Raw genomic sequence first — 18250 nt, 5'->3', positions numbered from 1 at the left:
TTACTCACTAATGAAAAGTATCGTGGCTAAATGTAAGCCCATCAAAGTAGGAAATAAGTGACACAAATAGGACAACAATGAGAAAAGAGGTCAGAGTCTGGTTCTACAAACAGTCCTTGATTTTACCAAAGTGTTCAGCATTGCCCTTCATCAGAATCAAATACATTTATAGTCCTTTCACATCTAAATACTATTCTAAAGCATGACTGTGTAAGATTACACCAGCTTTTCTTTCCATACTTAGTTATAAAAGCTGAAAATGTTTGATACGTTGAAATTGTCTGTATTTGAATTTGCATGTGCACTGAGAAATCTCATTAGGCACTGAGATATGTTTTCCTCTGTGCTGTCTGTCTTAGCTCCTGTCAAACAAAATACAGTAGTCAAATTGAATCTTTGTTAAGCTCTCACCTGCATGTGCATACAAACACAGGATTTGAAGACACATCAGAAATCTGCCACCAACAAAGTGTATCTCTGTCATGGAAAATCAGTGTAGAAATGGCTGTTGGGTAATCATGTTTGACAACCAGTGTATAGCTTAAACAGCTTGTGTTGGTATGTCTGTATTGTACAAGCCAAGTAAATTAACGTAAATTTGATTTCAGAATGTAGGTCTCTATATCAAAGTGGAGTTAGCTAACATTATAGCCTGAACTACACTTTAGATGATTAAATTCTAAGACAATTAGTCTAATTTTAACATGCTAGCACTAACCTTGACTGACTAATTGGTAACAAACTTATCAATTCATAATTCCAGGTTATGTGGTATATTCAATTTAAAAACCAAGATACCATAATTGTGAATAAACTACTACAGAACTGTAGTAGAGGAGGTACTCATTAGTTTAGAATTAGTGATAACTTCTGAACAAAGCTGCAGTGAGCTATTAGCATATGTCTACAGTGTTCACTGAGAGTACAAAATTATAAAGTACATCAGTTTCCTTTTGACTAAATGCCAAAATAGCATACTTTTCATTAGTAAGCTACATAGGGTACTTTATATTTTAAGTGTGGAATTGGGACAAGTGGATAGGCTCTAGACATGTTAGGTTGCATGCTAATGAGCCCCTAATATGGCCGCCAGGAGCAGAGGAAGGGAACATAACCTGACACTTTTTTTGATCTATTGTTCAGTCTCAGTGTCAGCACAGGAGAAAAAAATATTATTGGGCAAAGTGTCAAGCTCAGGGGTTGTTCACTGTGTCTCTGGGTAACAGTATACCAAATGTTATTATTTCTCCATCGACAGCAATAAAGTGGTAGTGGACTCTGGGCAACACTGCACTTTGCCCTGTCAAAACTTTTCCATTCAATTTTTTATTCTTTCCAGCACTTAGAAAACCTTCAGTGAAAACAGAAACTGCCTAATAAAGTTAATTTAATTTATACTGTCACTATAAAAATGTTAAAAGAAAATTAATGGATTTACATTACTAATGGGAAATAGAGGAGGAGCATATAAGGAAATCTAATTTTGCTTTGTTCATAATTTAAGTTCAGTCATTAGAGGGGTGTTTTCAGGTGTGTGTGGTGAAGGGACAGATACAACAGAGATAAGGTTGACAGCATGTTTGCAGTATGCAAATGTTACTGTTCCTTTTGATTTAGTTGAAGTGGGAATTTGCTGTGGTTGTTACAGTATGATGTTTTCATCTTTGTGTGTGTAGAAGGCTTTTAAAAGCGAGTCCGACAGTTCCTCAGTTAGTGTGTCCCCTCACCAAGGTCAATCCTCTTTTTAAAGCGGGCTCATTGGTCTGCTGCCATTCAATTTGTTTCACGGAGAGCAAGGGAATGAGGGGGGGCAGGACGAAACGACCGAGACGATCAGAGTTTTGGTCGGAGATGGGGATTTCTTGCTACATTCAGTTTTAAACAAATTCACTTTGTACTCTTGAAAGGAAATCCGATGATCTACACTGCAGGCTTCTACGCCACACAACAGAGCCAATTCATAACAAAGGGATAAAAGTCCAGTCTCTGGATAAATTTGAGCACACAAATCCAGGAGAACTACTGAGGTAGCACCAGTGAAAAGAATACGTATCATTCCTCAATAAAGGTGTTCATTTGCATTTGAAAGTGTCCTCAAGTGCAACGTGTAATATACTGTGGATAGGAAAACATTCTGTCTCTGCCGGCAAGAGCAGCACTGCAGACAATCAGAGGATAATTACTCATTTAAGCTCCAGTTTATTAGTGTTTGTTTTTTTCATCTGCTATCCTCCAAACTTCAATGTGAAGTCCGTGTTTCATGCTTATGGCAATCATCTGCGCAAATTTTGTTTTTCACTGCAGAGCCTGTGACAAGAGGAATACATTATACATGAAGTATTGTCAGAATAAAGTGCACAATTATAACTTTGAACTGCTGAAGACAGTTTCTGAGTCAGAGTTTGAGTTTGTGTTTCCTCCCAAAACACCCACTGAAGACTTTAACCCGCAATGTAAAGTCCCTGATGTCAGTAAAGCTCCACTACATGTATAAAATGAATGAGTACAGCTTGTAATACTCTTTTGCACTTCAGCAAAGTAATAATTACTGAGAGAATTATCTTTATTGTTCAGGCCTAATGAAATCCAAAGTAATAGTCAAGGAAAACCCATATGCTAGAGCTGATCACATTTAAAGGAATAATTCAACATGGCGAGCTGAGATATTAATGTCATGTCTGTGCATGGAGAACAGGAGTCAGAGCATGGTTAGCCTAGCTTAGCATAAGGTCAAGATAAGCAAACACCTCTGAAGATGATGTATCTGATCTTATCTTCAGTTTAGCCCATACATAACTGTAATGTGATTTTAGTTAGGATGGAAGTGTTGCACATATCCATTCAAGCTTTTAGCTCATGCATTAATGTGCCGTGCAAGTGTTTAGGGTGGACTCCCAAGCTATTGCATCTGACTGGATTAAATGAATTTCTGCATTAATAGCACAGTGATATTAACTGATTTAATTAGATTTATTTTTTATTACCTGATTACATATCCAGCAGATACAGAGCAACATTAGCATTTATTTGGTGTAGTGTTTCTCCAATATTCACTGTCCTATGAGTTTTGGTTTGGCTTCACCAACCCTGGAGAGAAATATCTGGCTCTTTAGCTGCTAGAGGCTATAATACCAGCCAGGTGATAACTTTGTCTGCTGGGCAGGAAGTGTACATCAGAGCTCATACACTAAAAACACCCACTGTTGACAATTATGTTGATGAGAGCTGTGAGACTGAACCTTAACCTCATTATCTTAAACTGTTATTTGTCTACTACTATTTTTTACTACTATTAAAGTTATTTAGAATTTTGAATTTGAACCAAAACAGTAAAGTTGTAGCTTTAAAACCAAAACAATGAACAACGAAACAGGATTATATTTTCTGACTAAGTTCCCGTAGCTAGTCCGTGTCAGTATAAGATGTAAAGAAGCACACAGGTGACGGGTGAGAATACTGACTTGAATCATATAGTTGTAACAGTTTTAGAAGGTGTGAACGTAAAATGTATCACTTCCTGTACGAGGTACCAGACAGTGTTTAAAAACAGCAGAGAGAAAATCTTCTATGAACTGAATACAGGCTGGATCACACTGCTGAGTTAAATCAGCAATAACAGAGCAGCAAAGCAGCCATTTACTTGTTAAAAAATATGATGGACTTAAACAGCAGGTAGTTTGGATTCATGCAGCAGTGTTTTCGTATTTTGCCAAAGTTGCTGAGGACCTCTTATTCAAGGTCAAGATGTAAAATGGTCTCAAACTGTAACAAATCTTCAGCGACTCGCTCTGCCAAGCACACCGCCGCACCAGTGACAACACAGCACATTCAGGGACAATGAGATGTCATTTACGGAATTGCACCCTTATACAGCACACAACAAATGATGCTGTAGCACCATGCCCTGCTCTGTGTCACCAATGACCCTTTTTTCACACACACATCATCATCGCTGTGAACTGCACAGCAACATCAACTGGCCGCCATTTCAGCCTAGCCTCCAATTTTTCGGCTAACCAGCAGCTATAAATCTGTCACCATGAAGGTGAACATTAGCACCCACCGCTCCAACACATGTACCTAGGTGTACAATCTGAGGTCCATTTAAGGAAAATACATAAACCTCACCATTATATTACTATCACACTCAACAATTGAGTGTATTTCCTACCACGTCTCTCCAGCTATCCTCAGCTCCCTGCTAAGTGTCATGAAGCTGACAATCTTGGCTTCTGTGGAGGTTTAGATCATTTTGATGATGGGCAAATCCACCAGGAAACATGAAAGATCACTTGGGTCCATTTAGTTGTTTGGTGTTATTTTCTCCCACTGGTGGATAAATTGCTGACTGACTTCATGTCCAGATATTTCCGGCATGCCCAGCAAGTTTTCTGGAAAATGTAGAAATCAAACCCTCACCAATCAAAGGCTGATTAGGGAAAATTAAGGTACAAATGAAAGTAAATGTATTATTAATACAGATGCATAATTGTATCAGCATTTTACTGTTATATTTGGTCAAGATGGAGCCACTTTTAACTTTTTTATTCAACATTGGCTAGATGATGTCATATTTTATAAGTTAAACTAATGTTTAGACAAGCTATGATAAGCAAAAGTTGTCAGAACAAAAATGTATCTGAAATTTGTAACTCTCACCGTGAAATAAATGAAGTACAATAAATTATACCTGGGGACACAGGACCCTGGGAGAGCACAAGTAGGGAACATAGAACCTTTTGCTATGTTCCAATAATGTGCCACATAAATCTGGGGAACATCAGACGGTGGAGTGCAGTACATTCTAAATGACTGACAGTGGGCCAACATATCAGTAAAATCCTAGTTTTCTGTTCCCTAAATGTAAAAACTACAAGGTGCAGTTTGGTGGGAAGTTACATGACCTCAAGGAGTCTTGCTGTCATCATGAAGATGCCAGGCAGCTAGCAGAGTGTAATTTTTTCCTTAAAATGAGTAACAAATGAAATGCATCATTAAATTAGATTTTTTAATGTCAACTCTCAATAAATCCAGGCATTTAAAAACCTTTGCAAGTGATTTCATGCTTGAGAAGTGAAAGCCAGTGCTGCAAGAATCAGTGGATGTTCTGTTTTTCCTGTTTTGTCTCATATATTTAGAAAAGATAAAGGACCAATTATTTGCAAGGTGTTTTTATGTGTGCATATACAGTATGTAGACAGACACAGAGTAAGAGTCAGTTTTCCTCCTGTTTATGTTGATATTCCGACATGTCGTATTGATGGCCATCTTTATTTATAATTTCACAGAGCACACTGAACATCTGAGATACATCTCTACTCTCTAATTCCTGTGTAACACTGGGAGGTATAGAAAAAAAATCTCTATAAAAGGTCATGTTCGCTTTGCCAAAATAAACTTAATTACACAAATAATCTGAGAACCCCAACGAGGTTTAACCAATCTATATGTCAATGAGGCAGGCAGATAAGATGCGGGAGGCTGTAAATAAGGCGTAAACGCAGCTTGTAACATTGTATGCTCACGCAATACGATACCATGCTTCTTCCAGTAATTACCGTACTGCTCCTGCATCCCTGATTGAAATTTGATCGTCGTCTGTCAGTGATAACACACTGAGCCAGATGGTTTATGCAGTGTGGCCTCAGCTCCACCACACTTCATTAGGAAGTGGGAGTGCAGACGAAAAGGTACTGTGCAGGGAAGGATTAGCCACTATGACCTGCTCGCTCTCTTCCACTGTGCTGTAGATCCTAGGGAGGCTTATGGAAGCCTGTTGGGGCAGCAGAGGGTCTTCACCTTCTGTTCATGTTCCCGCTCTAAGAGCCTTCTGTTGGAGGAGAGAGGGGATGACGGGCAGGGGAAGAAAGAGAGGATTTGGAGACAGTGATCTCGGGCATATTCACAGCTGTAGTTTGTTTTGAAAAGCACGGAGGAGGATAAGTGCCTGTATCTCTGCTTGATAAGAGCAAATATGCATTCAGACAAGCTAAGCTATTGTGAAGTTAAACTGTGAGCTAGTGGAACAGCACTGTCTTCCTGTTCTGTGCCATAAAGCCTTCAAATCCAACCCAAGGGCTCAGATTGAAGAATGGCAGTGAAGGCTGACAGAGATGCTAATATATAATGTGGGTTGGTAGATGTAAACAAACATGGTATAAAATACTAAATACAGACTCTGTATAATGCCCTTAGGTTAAAAGGTTAAAGCTGCCATTGTAATAAATGACCTGTTAATGGTAACAATCCTCTTTCTTTTCCCAGGATGAGGGAGCGATACACGCAGATCGGAAATAAAGGGGCTCTACTTGTAATGGTGCTTGTGATCAGTGTCTGGGAGATGACCGTACTGACAGAAGGAACTACAGGTGAGCACATCAAAACAAAAGTAACATCTGGTTTTTTATCTTTCTCCTTGAGTGTCTTTTTCAGGTTACATGGCTGTGACTTCTCAGGTGCAATGAAAAAACTGCTGCAGGATATCAGATGCAAACATATGTACATCTACTTCAATGAAAATTTGATCCTTAATAGAACAAGTGAATATTCCAATAAGGCAAGGTTAAACTCTGACCCTGACGAGCATTTTTACAGTCTCAGCAATTGTATTTAGACTTCAAAAAAATCACAAAACTGGTGTTCATTTGTGCAAATTATCTTACTGAACAAGACGTGTGTATCATTAACTTTTGTTTGTCAATGAAAAAATTCCATTGGCTTTTTGTGGAGGGAACCGGAGTGACAAAAATACATCATCCCTGCAGAATTCTACAGTGTGCGTGGCATAGTTTCTGTCATGTTTTATCTCACTGATTTCAGCAGTCACAAATGTTTTGTTTGAATCTACAGTTGTAGTGGTTTGCATTTTTTTTTTTTTTTTTGCAGCCTCTGTTTACCTTTCATAATGTTAAAGGATAATACTTTAGCTTTATTCTATGTTTTTATTGTCAACAAATCCCATGAAAACATCAAAGTAAAAATTAATTGGTCCTACTAACAAGCATTGCCTAATACATCTTACTCCTCTGTGCCATGGAGCTCCATTGTCCAAAACAATTAAAAACACATCAGTGAGCCAAACTGTTACGCTGGCTCAGATGTTCCTTTATTAACATGAATACACACACACAAACACACTAGTATATTTTGAATGATCACACACACATTTCTTCTGCTGTAAAACACTAGCTAGTGCACCAAATGTGTATTAATCCACAGCTAAATGTAGTTCCTAAAAGTGCATTTTCACCTGTTTAAGTAACATTTTCTAAAAACTATGGTGTCAAGTTGTTGACGTCTTCAGCATCAAAGAATGGTTTGGGTCTGAGTGCCACAGACATAGCCTGAAAGTATTGTTGGTTTTGGAGTTTCTATGGAATTTATTGATAATGAAAATATAGAATAAATCCAGCCTCACCCTTTAAATCACTTTTATCAGTGCCATACACCTTAAAGTAGCCAGGCAGTAGCAAGTGACATTCAATGAATCAGGGACTTTCCATTTATCCCAACACCCATTCTTAAAGCATTGATTTTTGAAGAGGTACTCTAGCAATTTAGTATTGCACTTACAATATATAAAGTTGGGGGACTCACAAGAGATGGATTTTTTAAAAAATGGTCAAAATTGATTCATCAGAGCCTGTGATGTGCTGACTTTTAGTCCCTTGTGTGAGTCAGGCTCCAAAATCTTGCAAACTACATTTCCCATAACTTGGTTTTACTCTTTGTTCTCCCTGCCTGGCAAATGCCTACATCTGTCAAAGTCCACACATCCACACATCCACACTGTCTTACTATACCATTAAAAATACAGTCTCCAGAGATATCCTTGATTACATCACTGGGGGTTATTTTCTCAGACTTGACAGAGCTCCTCAAGGGCAAGAGAAGGCGTTATACAACTGTTTTCACAAGTTGAGTCATACTCTTCATCACTAGTAAACTGACACTGATGTGTAAAATGGGAGTTTCCCTTTAAGATGCCTATTCCTGTAGATATAGGGAACTGAAAGCTTTGAGTGGCAGGGGTTCTATGTTGCCAACTCATTAAATGAGGAAAACAAGGATGGAACATTAAAGGTTCAGCAACATTTCTTGTTGAGTTTCCACCCATCTGTTCACTGATCTCTGCAGGAACTAATTGGTCTTGTGGAGGGTTGTTTGATTTGTTCATAGTGTGAAGCCTCAGCCCTCTGGCCAGGACAGAGTGACCTGCTGCAGTGAAATGAGGAGACACGCACAGGGGGATGCTGCCACAGTGGCTGCCACTTCTTTTGTGAGGTGCTTGGGAAGGAATTTCTCACTATGGCGTATCACAAATGAAATGTCACAGCGGTAAATGGGGGAGTAATTGGATTGAAACAGCTATTTTGGAGGTACGAGTCAAACCCATCTCCCCTACCCTCATTAAAAGTGTTGTCGAGTCGTCACTAGTAAACCCAAGGAGATCAATTATGGCAACTCAGCAACATTATAAGTAGAGGCCAACCCACATGTTTCATCACTGGGAGTCCCACTGACAATACACAACGTCAGGTAATTGGTGGTGGACAGGCAGAGGTGCTGCCGGACAGGATGTCCATTTGCGAGCGTGATAGAACTTGCGCATACCTCTCTCCTCTTTGTTGACCAATTAGGTGGGAGCCCGGCGCTTCGATGCGCATGGCTTTGATTGGCAGCGATCCCCCGCTCAAGATGCTCATCATTCCAGCAGGAAGTGGATCAGAATAATCTCGCTCGTGTTCGATTTCTCTCTGATAGCCACCGCAACCCCTCTAATTTCCCCTGGGCGTTATTTCTGTTGCTGTGAACCTGTTATCATTCAAGGGATGAAATGAACCCGGAACACATCCAAAAAAGAGAAAATGTATTTCTCCCCAGAGAACACGAGAAGAAGAAGGAGGAATCTAAGCCTACCCTCTAAGAAGCAGGGCAAGTTTAGTTTAATTCAACATGGAGACAAGTTGATGTACTAACACACATGAGCTTTGACTACTTTAAATAACTGTGCCAGCATAGACGGGATCATATTTGCACCATCAAACATGCTTGTCTACTCTCTGACAGTTATGTAAATTCAGTTCATTCTGCTCTTTGATTAATGAAAGAAGAAGGTTTGCCTTTGTGCTCTCTTGTCAGACAGATATACTGAGTCTGTCCTTTTACTACAGTGGATGTTTACACAAACTTAATAAGTGTCTGTGGTCATTCTGTTCACCAGGAAGGAGGCAGAGCAGATAGAGGAGCTGGACAGGATTCAGTCCCAGACCGGAATGTCTGATTTGTTTTAATTGCATCTTACATTAAGTCTTTAAAGTTATCTCCTTTCCTGTTCTAGTACATGCCCCCTTTCAAATTCAACTTGTCCTTCCTTTCGCTCTTGGTTTAAGGTGCTCATCATATGCATATTTTAGGCCACAAGAATGCAGGGCATACTAACAGGATTTGCTGGTATTGAGTGGAAATATAATAGACTTATAATATTAAGTCTAAAATATCAAACTGACAACTTATGAAATCATTCAGTTTTACTTCCTGTTTCAATTCATCTTGTGTATTATTTTTCAAGTAGATTTTTTAAAAACATAATTCATCAGTTTTGTAAGATTCAACTGATTCAGTGATTGAAACAACAGGGTTACATCTCCAGCATCTGGCTTTCATAATGCAATCTGTATCTGAACACAGTACCTTTACATTTTCTGATTGCTCGAGTGGTTGTGGAGAGTTTAAAGTTTGACCTTCGGATCACAGCCTTGAATTTCAGCGTCCACAATGGGAAACCACTTAGCAAGAATCAAAGCCACACGTTGCTGACAGGGAACTTGAACCAGAATGGAATGAAATATACTTGAGGGCACATACCCTGTCTTTTTTAGACATACAGCAGGTGTAGCTTCAGTTTTCAGTGTGGCGATAGAGGTGTTTTCCATACTGTTACAAACGTTGCACTGAAGTATGACCTTGATGTCTGACTTACAGTAAATCCTGTGTTATATGCATCAGATTGTTGCTTGCTCTGCACCTCAGACTTTCTCCACTTTGTAATAAAAATGACTTATATGTTGCATAAAGAGCATCTTGCCAAGAGAGGAAAACTCTGTGTTCACCCTTGAGAGAGCAGTAACTAACAGTCAGAGACATTACAGAATCCCAATGTTTGGCATAACAATCAATCCACATACTCAGTTGCACTGAGTTTGGCTCTGTGAACCTGATTTGTAATTGCGGCTGAGAGATTGTACTTTGAGTAAAGCGGTTCCTCATCCATCACTCCTCAAAGTGCTACTTACAAAGTAACAAATAGTTTGAGGGGAGAATCTGTTCATCACTATTAACGTAACAGTTCTACACCTCATTATGTAGGTTTGTAACAGAGGGAATTACAGTCATCGTCAAAGATAATTTCTTTATATGAGAGGCGGTAGTTTTGGCTCCACACAGTGCTGCGTATGAGGCAAAGCAATGATTACATTATCATTCACAACAGCCTCATGAATGATACAAAGTATGCATCATTTGCAGTTTCCTCTGTCTCCGGAGACCAACGCATTAAGCTTCTCAAGCAGAGTAATTTCAGCTCTGCACAGACAGAAAAGGCCCATCACTTCTCACTGAAAGCAGCTCTGTTTCAAAGGATTCACTAAAAGAAACAAATGCCTGGTGAAGACGGAATAATGATAGTCAGCATCAAGTGTTTGGAGTTCATGCTGAAGTTAGCTCTCAGGATTGGACCAGCTGCTTTTGGTATTTACTGTAAAAGCGTGTGGGATTTAGGGGATCTATAGAAATAGAATATAATATTCATACTGTTTTCATTAGTGCACAATCACCTGAAAAGAATAATCCCTGTGTTTTTTGTTAGCTTAGAATGAGCCCTTCACATCTACATAGGGAGTGGGTCCTCATCTGAGGAGTCCACCATGTTTGTCCACCACAATGAACAAATCAAACACAGGCACTAGAGAGGGCCTTTTGTGTTTTTACGTCACCTGAAAAGTCCCACAAAACAGTTCCTATAAATCATAATAGTGTGTAAAACTGTTGGCAGGAAACCTCCAAGTGCAAAGAAGGTCAATTAGAAGTATTTCTGTTATGAATTTTTAATCCATTAAGATTTATGTCTGTAAAACTTTCTCAGAACCTAGAAAAGTGAATTTAGAGTGTGTGACACCATCCCAGAGTAAAGCCTATGGGCCAAGTGGGACTATGCAGACAAAAAACCTCCGTAATCACCAATTGATACAATTGACACATTACACTGAAGCTGCTTTTTAATGAGTGCCACTTAAAATAAGCTTGAAATCTCAGGAAGCAGCAGTAGGAAGTATGCAGATCACAGTCACAGTGTCTGGGCAACACTCCAACTATTCAAGTGACTATATTTTGAACATGTAATACAAAGAAGTGCTAGAAAAACAATTACAAAAGTGAGAGCTAGGGCCAGAAGTAAAAGGCTTTTTTCAAACTTCAAGGTAAGACTACTTTAGAGCAAGTAGACAGGGAAGATATGGAGGAGGAGGATCATTTATGAAAGAGAAATGGACAACAAGTACAAAATGTCTCTTTCTTGTCTCTGAATGTTGCCTCAGTACCTTTAATCTGCAATCTTTAAAATATCATTATATAAATATCTAAAGTAAAGTGTGTCTTAATTTTTCAAACACAATCTGTTGGTGAATGTCACTCAAACAGATCCATCAGACCTTTCCACTTTGGGAAAAGGTTTTTAGTTGAGTTGCAGCACACCTGTGTTGAGGATCCTGGGGAATAGTGTCAGCCTCCACATGTGATTACCTCTATGTGAGAAGTGGTGCGAGCACAGAAAGCACCTGTCAGCTCACACATGAAATCTGATCATTTACACAAACTTACACAGGCTTAACTTTTTTTTTTTTTCTTTTAGCTGCAGGCAAAGCAATATAAAATGCCCAAGGGCTTTGGTTTGCAACTGGAGTCAGACTATCATCACGTTTTCTTCTGATACAAATTCCTTATTTCCTTTTTTACTCTAAAACTGTACACTCACATCACAACAAATTTTAGTGTAGTAGAAAACCATCCATCAAGGCCATGTTCTGTTTCTCATGAAACCAAAATACCAATTTTTGTTTCTTTTAATACTTATTCTAAAAATATCTGAGATAGTACTACTTGTTTTTCATGCATTGTTAATATGCACATTATTTTCCACATTATCTTTATTGAAGATATCGACTCCACTCCATGTTGTACTTTTAACAATGTGCTGTCATCCCCCAAAATGCAACACATTAACTCCACTAGTTTTAAAATTATAATGCAAGAAAATTCTGTGACCCACTTCACAAACACAAACTCACACTACCCCCAGATTTTACTTTTCTGTTTGAAGAACAAAAAAAGCATTTAAACCTTTATGCTACATCAAAATGACTTCTCAGGAAGGACTGAAGTGCTGTTTAGAGATGCTCCCGAAGGAAAGAAATCAGATCATCCCAAACTAAAATGTGGTTTGGAAAACTGGGTTACACCAACACAGTCTTGGAGAAATTTGTGAACAAACTGCAACTTGTAGTTTATCTGAGCCAGTGGTGGAACATATATAAGTCTACTCAAGTCCTGTGATAAGTACTTAAATTTGAAGTACTTGTACTGTACTTTTGTGCTACTTTATACTACATTACAGTCAAATATTGTACCATTTACTCCACTACAGTTATTCTATCTGACAGAGTTAGTCTGCATGGTAAAACTGTTTGAAGACTGTTTGAACTAAACCGTTTATATATTTTTTTATATGATGACACCAGTTTGTGCGTGTGTGTGTGTCAGAATAGGCAATGATAGTAAAGTTGAATCATATCTAATATAATCTCATCTAAAAGCTGCCTATGTGTTAATGCATTACTAGCAATAAATCAGTGAAATAGTATGCAGCCCAGACTGTAAGACAGTTGCAAATGTTTTCTTTTTCAGGCTGTGCTTCAATACATTCTGATAATAGATACTACATTAAAGTGTCAAGTCTCAGCTTTAATTTGAGTTGGTTTATGTCAATACAGAAGAACAGTGTGGGAGATATAGCCCTTATAGCCCACAGAGTGCCCAGATTGCAAATATTTCCAAATATTTCTTGGTTGGCTGTGTGTGGTTTCAATGTTAGCTGCACAACAAAGCTCAGAGTTGATTCAGAGCCGAGAGTTGCCTTTTAGACTGAGGTGAAGTTGTCAGTCAATGTGAGAAATTAAGAGGTGACCATACAAGTGAAGAAGATAATAATGAGGCTAAAGGAAAAAGTAAAAATTCTATCAGAGAGAGATCAAGATGGTCAGTTTGCCAAAATCAACACCTAGGTATGTTGTAAAAAAGCCACCCACAGGAAAACTAGAAAATGCGAATGACCTGAAAGACTGATGAAGTCTTGTGGAAGACCAGAAAATCATTTACATGGTGAAGAGAAACAACCTTTATGACTGCACTGCAAGTCAAGAGAGCAGAAACACCATGCTGCAGTGCACAAAAAGAAACTGGTAGAGTTCTGAATCAAAGTTCTGAGAACTGACTAAACAAAAATCAACCTCTACCAAAACGATGCAAAGAGTGTGGAGGGGAAAAAGAACAGCTTGTGACTCAAAGCCACCACCACATCTGTCAAATATGGAGCTGGTTCTGTTATGGCTTGGACATGTGTGGCTGCCAGTGAAGCTGGCATTTATTGATGATTTCACTGCTGATGGAAGCAACATGATGAATGCAGTGGTATAGAGGACCATCCTGTGCTCAGATTCAACCAAATGCATCAAAGCTCATTAGACAACATTTCATCATTCAGCAGGGCAACAATCTTCAACATAAAGCCAAAGCAACAAAAGAGTTTTTCAGGGTGAGGAGGTGGAATAACCTTGACTGGCCGAGTCAATCACCCGATCCCAATCTGACTGAGCTGCCTTCCACCTGCTGAAGACATGACTGAAGGCAGAGACCCCACAACAAGTCAGAGCTGAAGGAGGCAGCAGTGAGCAGCATCACTGCAGCAATACAAGGACTCTGCTGATGTCTATGGGTCAAGGACTTAAGGCCAAGAATTTTCCACAAAATATGAAATTTTATGGGTTTTTTTTTACTCCATGAGTCCTTTGAGCAATATGTGTTACACACACTAGTTCTCTCTACTGTATATTAACGTAAGCCTACTCAACTTGACATTGTATTTTGCTTGTGATACTTTGGTAAGACGTTGAATTTGGACATGTACTTGTAATATTGTATTTTCACACTGTGGTTTTGCTAGGTAGTGTACGAGGTACTCTTACACCTTCATTTACAGTTGAGGGATTATGTAACAAGTATTTGTTGGATATTTGTGTGAAAACATTTTAGTTTTGGTTCTGGTAATAAGGATAAATCCCAGTGAAGGTCAAACAGACTGAAAACTCGTTAATTAATAAATATTTTAGCAATGAGCAAAAATGTGTGTGGGGAGTTTTCTCATTTTTGTTCAAATTGTGGACAATTTTTTGAGGTCCTGGTTAAATAAACTGTCCAGTGAAACCGGGCCATCTGAGTTAAAACTATACCAATGTTTATTTTTTGTCATTTCGCCTTTTTGATAGTGACAGAAACGGAAATAGAGAGGTATACGACATACAACAAAGTCAGGGGTCGCTGCAGTTAAATGGCATGTCTCTTCTCCACTGGGCCCCCAGGACACCTCGGCATCCTTTTATTTGAATTACATGGCATTATACTCATCTTATAAAAACTTTGAAAGACACAAATTTAGAAAACACAACCACAGCAGCGGCCCATCCAGAGCCAAATGGTTCCTCTGTGTCCCAGCAGCGGCAGCACAGCCTGTTTAATGGTGGACAGTGGCTTTGCAGGACAGACCGATTCCTGAGTGGAATGCTTTTCTCTGTATCTGCTGGCAGGGGAGGCTGAATAGGCATCCAAGTAGAACTCCCAATCCAGTCAGAAACACCACAGCCTCTCAGTGTGAAGCACGTCCTTTAGAGGTAGACTGGCAGCACTTCTCTTACAGACAACTAAAGCAGCGCAGCTTGCTGCGTGTTTGTCTTTCATATCTTTTCTTGTTTGGGCTGGACGTGAATAAGCATCCTGCTACTTCTGGGCGACTACCTGCTTTATTTTTGATGTATGAGGAAAGACGGGGTGGTGGTGGTATTGGGGGGGTGGACTTTCCTCTCTCTTTGTTTTTTCGCTGTTCACTTATTCTAGCAGCAGGCATCAGTTAAATGTTTGATGTCATCCAATCACAAACAACAGACAACCCAGACGCAGTAAGGAGGGAAAAACATGTGTTGCGAGGAATATTAGATTTCCAGCTAATTTTAATGTAAATGTCATGTTTTCAGTCCTATGAAAAAGAGGTATTGTAATGTTAAGATTTAATATCATTCTGTCTCAGCAGAGCAACTGATTCCATCACTGTTAGTCTCAGCAGTTGCTCATTACAGCAGATGGAAACTGTTGCCGTCTGTTAATATAACACACTGAAGTAAAAGCATAATTAATGGGGTTTAGTTCAGCCACTACAGTACGGACAGTTAGGACTGGTTTCTCACAGTCATCTCAGACTCACTGTTTACCTCAGCGGCTGTGAGTATCTCTGCAGAAGGACACCTCATGAAAATGTCACATGCAATTAAAAGAGAATGGAGCAGCTCAGGCTCTAAATAATTCAGACAATGGAGCGTGATCTGGAAATTGGTTCCAAATACTGCAGCGCTGCACTTTCCCCTTCACATATCAGAATTTTTTTTAAGAGCTGCTGCTTGTCGTGGGAAATCTGGAATGATATCAGTTCCAATCATTACCATCTCTTACTCTTACTATCATTTATTTAAAGGCACCTTTTCCTTTTCCCACATAGTGATTAGGATAAAAATAATATTCTTAATGATGTTTATAATGTCAAGTCCTGATTGATTGCCTCAATTACACTGCTTAAAGAGCGCTAAAATAATGAAATTAGTCTGCTTTCAGTTAAAGATTTACCATCCCATTAAGGTCTTAAAGGGACCATGACCCTGATGATGTCATCTGGGTTATTTTGGCTTCAAGAGCAACTTACTGGTTGGAGACCACAGTGAATCAATGTGTAGGGAAATGATGTAGAAACTAGAATTTAAAAAAATATATACTTATATATGCACTACAGCAACTTCTAGAGCCGTTTTTGTGAGAAAATTTTCCTACTGCATCTAAAACCGACAAACCGGAAGTGACGTAACGTAGGGGAGACCGGCCCAGTTAGAAGTTTAGCATTAATAAATATGGATCCAAATTCAAGTTTTGAAGCTGTAGAGGTTGAAAATGTATATTCGTATGCATACGACAGAATACAGATGTATAATTATCAGCCTGCTCAGCGCCCAAGAGACCAGGAACAGACCGGAGTTAGGAGAAATTACGGCCACAAGAGAAATCGCAATGCTGACAAATTTGGAAGACTGCAAACATTAGAAAACAGGACTCTGCTCACGTTTTCGTTGAGCAGAGGGTCTGTGACAATTCCTGCCGCTGACGGCAGAACCAGAGGTTGCTGCTAACAGTGCGGCTGGTGAGGCATCTGAGTGGACCACAGGAACCTCTCCAGCTCACACGGTTCTGGCCGCTGCATATGACTGTCCTGTCTTCTTAACATCTACAAGACCAACTTTTTTTAGCAGTCATGATTTTCACTACTGCAGATTCACTGCGGTTTCTTTTACTTTCTTTCTTTTACCATTACTGCCACCAACTGATGATTCAAACCAACCAGGGGTCCACTATTAAAGCATTGCATTAACATCAGTCATGCACTGTAAAAATGATATAGGAATTTAGTGAATTCAACTTATCTTTCTGCATTAATTTAAATGTGTAAGTTTTGTGGTGATTCGACTTAATTCAGCTGTTCTAATGAAGTCTTTTTGTTTGAGTTGAATGAATGAACTGCTGATAGTTCACTTTACTCACTGAATTAAGATTTTGAAGAAACAAAATTAGCATATAAACAAACTTCCCAGCATGCACTTCTTTTTCTTTTTTTTTTTTTTTTAGTTTGGAGAACTTATTCATGGTTGAAACTCACTGTGTCTTTAATACATGTTAAATAATAACAGCAGCTGCTGCTGTTCTTTACGTTTTCTTTATGTCAAATTAAGATCTGATCTTTAAACTGAGAAAACATAAAAGGAAAGCAAATTTGTCTGCTATGGCTATCCATAGGTTAAACAGTGTAAAACTGTTGTATAATGGCTTGTATTTCTGTTGGGGAGTTTTGTAAAGTCTGAGAAAATAAACCTGGTGATGTCAGAGTGATGTCATCAGAGTTATCATGGCCTGAGGTGGGAGACAATAAATATATAATGAAAAGCCTGCATTACAAAGTGGAGATGGTGAGATTGGATACAGACTGTACCAGTTACAGAGGGTCTAACAAACAGAGTAGACTGGTTGTTTTAAGTGAAATGTAGAATCCAGCATTTTTGGAGCTTGACTGAATTAGAGACTTCAAATTAGAGAAGTCAGGATATCTCAGCCTCCGCTGCTTCTAATTTGACCATTCTTTTTGTAATCTGTCTCTTGTGATTCTGCCAACATTATGGAAGTGGAAAATTAAATAGCTTTTAACCATGAAAATGGTTAGATTTAAAGACAATGAAGATGAGCATTCAGCCCAAAAAACTTTAAGCCACTCAAACAAAATGATACTATGAAAAAATGCGTATAAAGACAGGAAAATGGAATCCTCTATAAAAGGACCCTTTTACAGAAATTGGTAGTCTGCTTTCCCTGGTAATTTTTTCATTATTGAGACAGATGAGAGGGATACAGAGGAGGCAACGGAGACCCAAGAGAGAGTCACATGGGACTCAATCCAAGGCCAGCAGAGTGGGTGTGTAGATGAGGGTAATAATTATTGCACCACTGCTGATTTTCCCATTTTTCCTGTCATTTCTCCAGCAGCGCACCATGTCCGAACAGGCACCTGCGAGGTGGTGGCGTTGCATCGCTGCTGCAACAAGAACAAAATCGAGGAGAGGTCACAAACTGTCAAGTGCTCCTGCTTTCCCGGGCAAGTGGCCGGCACCACCAGAGCCGCCCCGTCGTGTGTAGATGGTACGATCCAGCAGCTAAATATTTCATGGGTTATCTTTCTTTTGTTGTTGTTCTTTTTTGCTGAGACTCGTTTCCTCAAATCTTGAGGATTAGTTCTGCTTAGATCATCAGTATTTCAGCACAAACTACCCCACTGAAA

The 18250-nt window shown here is 39.1% G+C and overlaps 1 protein-coding gene across 1 annotated transcript in view; it reads left to right on the top strand.

Moving 5' to 3' along the window:
* The window catches only part of tafa2 (TAFA chemokine like family member 2), a 58847-nt gene that overhangs the window by 28911 nt on the left and 11686 nt on the right, over positions 1–18250 (top strand). The window contains exons 2-3 of the mRNA XM_018702859.2: positions 6265–6368; positions 17956–18111. Coding sequence (XP_018558375.1) covers positions 6266–6368; positions 17956–18111 — 259 coding nt within the window. The 5' untranslated portion in view covers position 6265. The remainder of the gene's footprint in view (positions 1–6264; positions 6369–17955; positions 18112–18250) is intronic.

The sequence above is a fragment of the Lates calcarifer genome, linkage group LG18, assembly GCF_001640805.2.
Source record: "Lates calcarifer isolate ASB-BC8 linkage group LG18, TLL_Latcal_v3, whole genome shotgun sequence".
Lineage (NCBI taxonomy): Eukaryota > Metazoa > Chordata > Actinopteri > Centropomidae > Lates > Lates calcarifer.
Note: the sequence above shows the minus strand (reverse complement) of the source record. Positions and strands in the feature narration are given on the sequence as shown.